The sequence below is a fragment of the Anas platyrhynchos genome, chromosome 10, assembly GCF_047663525.1.
Source record: "Anas platyrhynchos isolate ZD024472 breed Pekin duck chromosome 10, IASCAAS_PekinDuck_T2T, whole genome shotgun sequence".
NCBI classification, from domain to species: domain Eukaryota; kingdom Metazoa; phylum Chordata; class Aves; order Anseriformes; family Anatidae; genus Anas; species Anas platyrhynchos.
Genome location: NC_092596.1, coordinates 14051323 through 14062706, shown reverse-complemented (window position 1 = coordinate 14062706; position 11384 = coordinate 14051323). Strand labels below are relative to the sequence as shown.

The window sequence follows — 11384 nt, the reverse complement described above, 5'->3', positions numbered from 1 at the left end:
AATAAAGGCGGTGAAAAGCTGGGCGGCGATTGGGAGGCTGGGCGAGGGGGCGGGAGCAGGGCTTGAATGCCACCGGGCGCATGCGCTGATTGCGTCATCAGTGCGCGCGGCGCGGTGTGGCGGCCGGTGGGTGCTGCAGGTGGGCTCCGTGACGGGGCCGGGGGAGGCCGCGGGGCCCTCTCGCCAGGCCGGGCCCTCAGGGTCCGCCGGGCCGCTCCGCCATGAACCAGTTCAGCTTCGGCTCGGCCTCGGCCGGCGGAGGCGGCGGCTTCACGTTCGGCACGCCGAAGACCGCCACCACCACGACGGCCGCCGGCTTCTCCTTCACGCCCGCCCCGGCGGGGGGCTTCAGCTTCGGCAGCGCGGCGCAGACGCCCGCCAGCAGCCAGCCCGCGGCGCTCTTCTCCTTCAGCACGCCCGCCACCACCGCGCAGCCCGCCGGCTTCAGCTTCGGGACGCCTGCCGCCGCCACGCCGGCAGCCAGCGTGTTCCCGCTGGGGTGAGCCACCCTCCCTGCGGGCCCCCTGTTCTGCTCCAGGCTCCGCCGAGCTTACCGCAAGCCTGCTGCTTGTCAGTACCAGTGCCCGGAGCAGGCTTGAAGAGCTGCTCGTTCTGTAATAAACCCTGCCGCTCAGTCCTTGGTGGTTGTGGGGAAAAAAGGCTTCAGCTCTTACTGTAAAACACCTGAGAGCCCCCCCTTGCTCAGGTGGGGCTGTTTTCTCCGTAGAAATGACTGCCAAGCTTTGAAATGTTTCTTCAGATTTACTGTTTTGGAAACCCGCTATGTCGTAGCGATGGGCAGGGAGCTCAAATGAGGGTTAGTTGTGATGCGTAATTAAAAGAATAGGCTTGTGTGGAGGAAGTGGAAAGGATGCTTATAAGCTGAGAGAATAAACAGCTTTATTACACCGCTGTAAATGCCTTACAGCATACTGATAGGCAGAAGTAATTAAGGGGTTGTCAATATAAGGAGATTAACGGTACTGCAGATGACAGGACTTATAATGCAGTCTTTGTCAAAACAGAAATACGATCCTGGTGGAGTGCCTGTTGTTTTCAAAGACGTTTTCTGTTGTTTTGTTGGCAAATGGTCCGTAAGAAAGTTGACTCAGTATTTGCTGGATGCATGTCTTAAACAGGCTGACTCACTACTCTTTTTTTTTTTTTCTTTTGTAGGGGAAATGCACCCAAATTAAACTTTGGAAGCAGCAGCACAACTCAGGCTACTGGAATCACAGGGGGGTTTGGGTTTGGTAGCTCTGCACCAACCAGCACACCCTCGAGTCAAGCAGCAGCCCCTGCTGGCTTCGTGTTCGGAGCTGCTGCTGCTGCCACCACCGCCACCACCACGACGACCACCACCACTCAGTCTGGGATGACTGGAGGCTTTACTTTCGCTAGTGGTACCACGACCCAGGCGGGAACAACCGGCTTCAACATTGGCGCTGCGAGCACCGCGACTCTGCAAGCAGCGCCCACGGGGTTGACCTTCGGAGCAGCGCCTGCTGCCGCGGCCACCACTGCGGCCACCTTAGGAACCACAGCCCAGCCTGCAGCCCCCTTCAGCCTAGGGACGCAGTCCTCAGGTGAGTGCCTGGGCTTGAAACACGAGCTGTTTTTGGCAGAGTTTGTATGTATAAGTGGGCTAATGAGCTTGCCACTTGGCTAACAGTGTGGCTAGCAAAGAGTCTGTATGGAGGAGTTGCTCAGAATGGCACCTTGGTCTGGCTTTGACAATGTGTCAGGGCTGTCGTGGGTAGGGCTTGAGTGCCACGGATACAGGCTTCTAAGCTGAGTGGTGTGTTACAGGTATTGCTTATGTGATGGGTTTGAAAGGTTATTGCAGGAAGAATGGCTGAAAACACGACAGACACTAGTATGGTCAGATCATGCTGCTGCCTTTATTACCCGAATAGCCTGACTTTTATAGTAAACTTAACAGGGTCGGATAGTGTCTCACACAACATTATTGGTCAAAAGCACTCAGACAAACAACTGCACAAAAACAACCCCACCTGCAAGAAAACAACCCCCTTGTGATTAGCAGTCACGTAGGCTTTGTCCTTGAAGCCAGCTGCTGGCAACAATATTTTTCTAAATTCCTTAGTCGGGCGATGTGGGAAAACTGTCATGGGAACTTCTCATAGTTGTCCTGGTAGCTTGGTTTGTTCAGCTGCAGCAAGCCGTGGGATCTTTGCTGTTTCAAAAATCCTTCCACAAAAGGTGAGGCTGAAATAATATTAAAAGGGTGCGTAGAGGTGCCAGCCTTTTAAAAAAATGTTTAGGTGGCTTTCCTAATGCGAGGGAAAGGGCTTGAAGCAGTGGGGAAGGAGAGCTGCAGGGTGTGCATGAGCCTGTTTGCTTCTGTAAAATTGGCAGAAATTCAATCTGCAGTGTTTGATTTACTTGGTGATAGTTCAGGCCTCCAAAGGAAGATGTGGGTGAGGATGATGTTCATCTTCATTAAATCATTTGTTAAAGCCTTTTAAGTAATCTTTGTAGCTCTACTTCATTTGCTGGATAATGCAGAGTATTTGTTACATTAATATTTAATGTTTTACTTAAACTGTTCCTTCTGCTGCCTTCAATACTGCAATCAGTTTCTCTGTAGTAAAGATTCATCTTTCCTTTTCTATGTATCCTGTGTTTTGTTCAGGTCTAAGCTTCGGATCCTTGACTTCAACAACAGCCACTAGTGCACCCACGGCAACACTGACTGCTACGACCAGCCAGGGACCCACTCTGCCCTTTGGAAACAAACTTGGAGGTAGGAATAGATTTTAGGAAATGATTACTCAAACTCAGTGAAATCTGTTGCCCTTCTGGGTATAGTTTTCTAAACTGGAGTCTGGAGGTGGGCTGGAACTGCTTGTGAGTTTGCAATGGCATCAGTGCTCTGTGAAAGCTCGTTAAATGTAGTTATAAAACTTGATTAGTGGGATGTATTCTGTATTATGTCACATTCAACATTCTGTTCTGCACATCTTTCTGGAGCGTAATGGAAGGGAACCACAAGTTTAAAGGGTACATTGGAAAAGAGTTGAAGCAGAATACAGGAAAAATAATTTCAAATTCTCTTGTACCCATGCAAAGGATGGTTTAATTAGGCAGATTTGTGTCCCATTCATCATGTTGTTCTTCTGAAATGTGTGAAACCCCAAAGGGCTCTGCTTGTTCAAGATCTCCACTTTTTCTGTTTGTAGTAACATCCACAGCTTCTACAACAGCGGCTACCACCACAGCTTCCCTTCTTGGTTCAACGGGCCCTACTTTGTTTGCATCTATAGCGAGTTCTTCAGCACCAACCTCATCTACCACCACAGGCCTCTCACGTGAGTCACAACATGCAGATCTGGTGTGTTGGGGGAATAATTGAGTAGCGTGGTTGGTGCTGTCTGTAGTGAAGCATCAGTTGCTGAGATAATATGGCACAAAGCTCTTCTTGCTGCTTGGTGCCTTCCCTCTAAATTGTAGCAAAATTTCTTCAGTAGCAAGGCACAGAAAACTTTGTACAAAATAAAGTACTCTTTAGATTCAGTGGGCAAAGCAGCAAGTGGGAATTTTGTATGTGAATTTTTGTCTGCATAATGTCACCACAGCTGAGCTTTCTGGTGATGCTGCTGTTTTCCCAGACCAGTGCCTTGAATCTGGTTACATCTGCCTTTGACTCTGGTAGTAGGTGCTCATACTTAAAGAACAGTGGTCTGTGACAGTGGAGGTGCAGTGTGGTAAAAATGCACTGTATCCATACGGCTGTACATGTACAAGTTCCTCTGGTAATAATTGACTTGTTTCCTCTTGCAAAATTATTTTTGGCAGGAAATAATGTCTGTTTTATGACAGCTTCAAGGCAGTAGCTGAAGTTGAAAATGAGTCCTAACAGCTTCCTTTCTCAGCCTGCAAAGACATGTTAACACTTCGGTTTCCTTTGATTATGGAGACGAACTACAGCAAATGTTAATGTTTACCAGAGTTAACACAACTTTTCCATGTAATAATACTGCCTTACACCCATCTGTGAAAACTTAGTAGATGCTCCCAGGGAGCTTCGGAAGTTTTATTAGTCATTATTTTTAATTAATCACTTGTAGTTTGAGTTAAATGTCAGATAATTCGAAGTAAGAGAAGGAATTGTAGTTTGACAGCTGAGCTAGTCGTTTTCTATATCATCAGAACAACAAAGCACTGGTTATTTTTTTTGACTTTCACCTGCCTCTTTTCACATGGTGTCTGTATGAGCCTCCACATAAACAGTGATCATGGCTAATGCAAACAGAAGACCCAGTGAGGGTGGGTGGGCAGGCAGGGTGGTTTTTCAAAGGGGAATTGTATTTAATGGGACATGCAAACTCTTAATGTTGTCTTCTGTTTACAGTTGGTGCCCCTTCCACTGGTACAACTGGTCTTGGAACTTCTGGATTTGGCTTAAAAGCTCCTGGAACAACAGCTGCAGCAACAAGCACAGCCACAAGTAAGTAGATGCTGGTAAAAGACTAAGAGAAAGGAACCATGACTTCCTCCTAGGAGTAGCCTAAAGGCTAGTGTAGCAGCACAGCAGTGCTAATTTGTAGTGTCCAGTGACTGAAAGTAATACAGTATTTCTTTCTGTGATCCCCCTTTTTCCACAAGTCCACAGTTACTTATGGCTTCTTGAGAGTCTGTCCACAGCAGGGTGTGAGTGAAGGCCTTTAGGGCTTTGATGTTCTAGTCTGGAGTAAGTAGATTAGCTGCTAGTCCTATAGCCTGTCCGCATAGATGCAAAATTGCTTTAGATTTCCCTGTTTGGGATAGAAGGGAAGGGAGAGGCCAAAGATTTGTGGGGAAGGTTAGGGAGAAATGTTTTATGTTTTGATTCCACCCTCTTAAGCTGTTTTTTCTGCGTTTTAAGTTTAGAAGCACAGGATTTCACTAGCTTTTCTTCTCAAAAATGTGGTGCTGAGTGCTGCATCTGAATGTTGACACTCATGTGAAGATCTGCAGTGCTGCACAGAGTTAGGATTCAGGACTGAGCATCCTTTTTGGGATGCAGTTACCTGTCAGTGTTCACTGCAACAATATGGATGCTGCTCAGCTCATGGCATTTCCAAAGCTTGTTTCTGGAGTGACTGAAGAGTCTAGATCAATACCTGAAGTGTTGTATGTCTGCATGACAGCATCATCTGATAGATGCTCCTTTTCTTTGTAAAAACAGAAATCAATCTTCTGCAAAGCTCACTATAGCAGCAGTGGTTCAGGGCAGCAACTGGATGTGCTGACAGATTTTAGATCTAATATTGAAACACAGATTGAGAGGGGTGTTGGCTATGCTGTGTTTCTTTGAATCATGCACAGGTTAAGTGCAGATTGTCAGCTCTTCATTTTTGACCAGATCTAGCAGTCGGGTATTTACAGTCCAATACTGTTAACTGTGTCAAGATGTCCTTCACTTCCTTCTTGACACATCCAGGATTTGCTTTTTGTTAAAGGGACATTTGAGCTCATAAAGCACTGCATTAGAATTGAATTGGGTCTGTTCTCAGTTGCTACATACTCAATGTCTTCTGTTGTTTGACCTGAATCTCTTCTTTCAGGCACTTCTGCTTCTAGTTTTGCTTTGAATCTTAAGCCATTAACTACAACGGGTGCCATTGGAGCTGTGACTTCTACAACTGCTATAACCACCACCACAACCAGGTGAGTTTTATTACGACTATTCCCTGACTGGAGCAAGAGTCAGTATTAATGCTGGTAGCTGGTGGGGGAAGGGGAACAGGTATTATCACCCTTGGATTTTTTTGATCTTATATTCTGTACTGTCTTATGCTTCCTCAGTGCACCTCCAGTGATGACTTATGCCCAGCTTGAGAGTTTGATAAATAAGTGGAGTCTAGAACTGGAAGATCAAGAGAAACACTTTCTTCACCAAGCTACACAAGTTAATGCCTGGGATCGGACACTGATAGAGAATGGAGAGAAGGTAAGGTGATAGCCAGTCTGAACTCATTTTGCTTGCTTAGATTTTTAAAGGCATTGTGCCACAGATGCAGCAAGCCCTCTGGTAAGACTTTCTGCTTTTAAAAAGATACATGTAAATTATATCTGGATGCTTTTGAAAAACTCACCATGTGTATTCTAGTCTTCTTTATAGCCGAAACTCCATTAGTAAATTTTCGTCTGTAAACATCTGTGCAACTGTTTTGCTTTTCTAGTAGATGGTTTTTATAATGGCTTTCTCACTTTCACTCGTTTTCTTTTTATGAGATTACTTTTTGAGTATTCCTGGTATAATTGTCTTCTGCTTACAGATTACTTCATTACACAGAGAAGTAGAGAAAGTGAAGCTTGATCAGAAGAGGTGAGAAACTGAACCCTTGGGATGATTTTTCTTTCTTTTTTTTTTTTTTTGCATCACTTTGCATTGTGTGGAAGTTCTAGAATGTATATAGCCTCTAAGCCTGTTTTAAATTGTAGGTCTTTCTCTTTTCAGATTGGATCAGGAGCTAGACTTCATTCTGTCTCAGCAGAAAGAGCTTGAAGACTTGTTGACCCCTCTGGAGGAGTCTGTGAAGGAACAGAGTGGGACTATCTATTTGCAGCATGCAGATGAAGAACGGGAGAGGACGTAAGACAAAAATCTGTTTGAACATGTGCTGAAACAGACTAATATGATGATGATCAATCAAGTATAATTGGGATGCATGATAATACATAACTATCAATGGCCTTTTTCAAATATGTAATCCAGTTTTACGCATGGCAACTTACATTTTACGCATTAGAAATACGAGAATTGCAATTGGAAGTCTCTTAATGAGCATGAAAAGAGCTTTGTTGGATGTTGTTCTAATCAGCTGTCTGGGGAAAGGTTTCTAATTTAGGCATAATCTCTAAAAATTAATGATCACTCAGTGATAAAAGTGATGAGAACAGAATGCACTATGTGCAGCTCAAGCTTTCTTCTAAACATAAGTGTTGAATTTTAGCAGGGTAATTAAAGAAGTGTTTTGTTCAAGAGATAAGAATCTCAAAAAAAATCTGGACAGGTGGTTCAATTCTGACTGAACCTTCCAGAAAGAGCTCAGCAGTCTTGCCTTGCCTGTTTCCATATGGCTTATAGAGTGAAAGACATTAGGAGTTACTTAATCTGCATAATAAAATGCCTATTGTGGTGCTCTTCCCATATCTGTCATGCCCTGGTTAAGAGGCACGAATGCTAGTTCTGATTGACTGAAGTTAGTGTGATCGGTCGTAGCTCTGCTGAAGTACACTTTAAATGAGTACACTTTAAATGTTCTGACCTTGGTTCCCGTGCATTTCGCAGCTATAAGTTGGCTGAAAACATAGATGCTCAGTTGAAGCGTATGGCACAAGATCTCAAGGACATCATTGAGCACTTGAATACATCAGGAGGCCCAGCAGACACCAGCGATCCGGTAAATCCAGGCTTTATTTTTTTTCATGCTGGAAAAGAGTCATGGGATACTTAAACAGTGCTAACTCTTCATTTGCTTGCTCATGGATACTCTGCTTTTAGTTTTGAGCTAGAAAAAGTATTTTGTTTTATCTTTCAATTCATTCACTTCTGGTAAGACTTGCATTATAACATAATGCAAGCCAGAGTGGCTTGCACACTTAGTCTGCGACTATGTTAGTAGCTTTCAAAGTATCTCACTCTGGTGTGAATTTTTCTCCCCTTCTGCTGTAATTATTGCCTAGATAACTAGTTTCCAAGACCTTTCTTGACTTCTATTTTTGCTACCTGCTCCACCATTTTGTATGAGATGCAGCAGCTGTTGAACTCTTCCTGTACTACTTTTGTACAAGATTGAAATTGCTAGCTTCCTGATATGTATTAAATTGATCTTGTTACTCCTTGCATCTCTTTACTACGAAATTTTTTTCAGTAAAAATTTCCATTTGGTGGTTCAGACTGAGTTTTTTTTTTTTTTTTTTTTTTTTACTTCATCCATCTAAAGATGAAGATTAATGTTGTGGCTGAATTTGGCTAAAACTAAGCCACAGGCATATACTCTAAATCTGTTTTCTTGATGTCAAGGAGAAGCAAACTAGCACAGTTGCTGCACAGCAAAAATGACTGCTGTATTAGTGGAATTGCATGTATGAGAAATATTACTTTGGTACTCCGAAGATGGGGACAGGAAGGCTGTCTTTTACTGCTGTTAGTTTTAATGTACTGTAACAAATAGCTCTCACCCTCTCTTTCTGTTCAGCTTCAGCAGATCTGTAAAATTTTGAATGCACACATGGATTCACTGCAGTGGATTGACCAGAACTCAGGTGAGAGTCCATTTTTCAGCTTTAGGGAAATGTAAATACGAAGCGTGTAGTGTGTATGCAAGTGTACCTTGGATATAAGTGAGTTCCTGAAGATCACTGAGGAATCTTCTCCTCCTTGGCTTCAATTACATTGTCCCTTCTCTGCTTGAATTCTCTTGATGTGCCCTGAGGGCCTCTGCTGAAAAGTAATTTGTGATAACAGCTGGTATTTTATAAAAAGTGCTATTGGAAATGCATCAATGCAAAGCAGAGGACTTGAAATACCATATCCTTTGTTCCACCAAAATGAGGTTAAATATTTCAACTTCTGAAATGTTCCTGGATTTCCCCTAGAAATAATAAAATGCTTGTTTTGAGGGGGGTGGAGGTAGGGGAGGTTAGTGTTAGCAGCATTCCCCTCTGAACTCTGGAAAAGCCAAATCAAGGCAGGACTGTTCTGCATGTGTTTATCTGCAGGCATGGTAACTGGAGTAATAGTGTGGAAATGTCAAAACATCAATCACTTGAGAATTAATGTAGAGCAGAAAATGCGCTCTCAAGTGAAAACTTGATAGCATAGTTACTGTTATTTCTTGTTTTGGATTCACTCAACTAATATAATATGGTGCTTTCAGGGCTCAACACTGCAAACAAACAAAAAACAAAGGAACTTTTCTAATGGGGACTGTGTCCTTGTGAGGGATTCAAGAATTCTGTGGCTTTGCTTTTAACAGATGTTAGCAGCCACAGGAGGGCATTGCAGAATAAAGCAGTGCAGCTCTCACCAGTACCAAATTGTGGCTGTCTGACTGCAGTGCTGTTCACATCTGCTGTAATTCTTGGGTGAAAGGAGGCATGCTAGTAGCTAATTTCTTTTTAAATAGTACTATTGGCTTGCTTAGGTCTGGATTAAATTTGCCTTTCTTCTAGAAGACAAATGCTAGCTTTCACATTCCTGACGTGCCTTTCTCATGAAATCTGGTATAGCTCCTCTGGCACCAGAACGCTGACTCTACAGAATGTTTGAAAAAAGCAATCTGTTTCATTTCAACTTTACTAGAAAGGAGATAATTTTTTCAGTCATTCTATACTAAAGTAATTGTCTTGTCAGTTAATCATAATTCATTATCTTTACTGATAAACGTGCGTTTTCTAAAGAAACAGTTCAGCTTCAGTTTATCTTCAAACAAGAAGGAAAAAGCCTAAGAAAATGCAGTTAAATTAATGTTAAATTAATATATCTGTTTTTGTGGAGTTCTTGGCAAGGAGAAGAATTCCTGAAATGGTACATTGGGGGGGGGGAACGAAGGTGCAATTCTGAACTTAACCCTCCAAGCAGCTCTTGCAATTAGTAGCTTAGATCTTTCCCAGGCCTACTCTTATGTCATAATTCTTTTTAAAATCAAAAATGAACAAACAAAACCAAACAAAACTCTGTAAAAATAAGACATCTGTGCTGTAGGTAATGTCATCAGTTTTATCAGTTTTATTTCCCATGAAATGCCTTCAGGGCTGTCTTCACAACAGCCAGTGATCTTTTCTAGGCATATGTGTACACAGCAGCTATTAACTTGTCTGACGTGTTCAAGCATATGTGAAGCTGGGGTGCTTTAATCAAACTAATGTTAACTTGTTAGTGCAACAGAAGCTGAGCATGAATGGGCTTGCTGAACACAGATACAGGGTGATGTGCCTTCTATAAGGTGGCCTCAGTGAAAAGAGGATTTGGACAAAACCCTGTTCTGAGATTTCCTTTTTCTGAGAGGAACAGGAATTCTTTTCTTAGTTACATCTGAGTTGAGATGGTGAAGCAGACTGTCATTTCATGCCATGATCATTTTTGCATAGTGAATTTTTGAAAACTGACAAACTGCAATGTGTTGTTTAATATGTTGCTGGAAGATTCTGGGTTTGGCAGGCTCCAAAATTAAAACTTAAACTGGAATATCTCCAAGCCACAGACTGACATAATGCCGTAGCCCTGTTGAATAACTTCTGATAAGCTTTCATGAAATTAAATTAAACATCGCTCTAACTTGTGCCAAGAATTTTTGTATATTGCAATGCCTCCTGCATTTGAAGTTGATAGTCAATCAGTAGCTTATTTGCAGATCACTGATTTGGAAATATAACAGGTTATCTGTACTGCGACTGCAAGTGATCGCAACTCTTCTGTATGATTGCACTCTTTCCTATATTTACAGTTAAAAGCTTGTTATGGCTCTGTGATATCCTGCGGGAAAATATGTATATACTTCAAACAGATTGACTAACCTGTAATTTGCATAATTCAGAAGTAGTTTAGCATGAGGTGGGCAGGGGAAGTTCCTTTATGCAGCAATTACTTCCTTTCAAGCTGCAGACCAGCTTGCCTCCTGTTCAGGAGGGGTTTGCTCTGCTCTCTGGTGCTGTGCCTTGAAACTACAAGCTAGCTCAGCAAGAAGTGGCAACAACGTCATAGTTTTTTTCAGATTCTGCTTGCTAGTCCCTGAATGCCACAATACCTTTTGGACGATCTTTAAAGGCCTTGGAAGGTTAGCAGTGCTTTGTGTTTTCCTGTCAAATCTGAGTGAATGAATGTTAAAATTGAATGTGTTTTTCTTTCTACAGGCTTAACTGTGCAGGGTTATGTTTTAGGATGATTGTGGAATTGATCACTTTTTCTTCTTCCCCCAGCCTTGTTGCAGAGAAAGGTGGAAGAAGTGACAAAAGTTTGTGAGAGCCGCCGCAAGGAGCAGGAGCGCAGTTTTCGGATCACATTTGATTGAAAGTCTCAAATGTTGTTAATATTAACCTACTAGCCGCATAGGAAAGAGGTTGGTGAGGACCTAAGCTTAAACTTGTGATCTGCTTTTCTTTTTGTTGCAATAAAGTTTTTTTATTCCAAAGCTACTCTTTGTGGTGTCTTTCTGGAATTCACCAACTCTGCTCTGAGAGCCTGCATGAAGTTTGTGCTCCAAGCATATGCTGTTCTCTATAGCAGTGTGCAGACTGTTAGATAGGAAAATGCTGTGTCTTAGGGATTTGAGCACTGTGTGACTTCACAACTGAGCTCTCTAACTCTACACTTAATTGTAACTTGAATATTTTCAGTCAGAACTTTATTAAATTTATTCAGAACCTTAGAG

At 42.8% G+C, this 11384-nt stretch overlaps 1 protein-coding gene across 1 annotated transcript; it reads left to right on the top strand.

The window, feature by feature from the left end:
• Positions 1-86: 86 nt before the first annotated feature.
• NUP62CL (nucleoporin 62 C-terminal like) lies at positions 87-11148 on the top strand. Its single transcript, XM_027465169.3, has 12 exons — positions 87-499; positions 1177-1586; positions 2657-2767; positions 3204-3332; positions 4376-4471; positions 5571-5673; positions 5812-5956; positions 6285-6334; positions 6467-6601; positions 7301-7412; positions 8211-8277; positions 10933-11148. The coding sequence occupies exons 1-12, from the start codon at positions 222-224 to the stop codon at positions 11022-11024; spliced, it is 1728 nt and encodes a 575-aa protein (XP_027320970.2). The 5' UTR covers positions 87-221; the 3' UTR covers positions 11025-11148.
• The last annotated feature ends 236 nt before the right edge of the window (positions 11149-11384 follow it).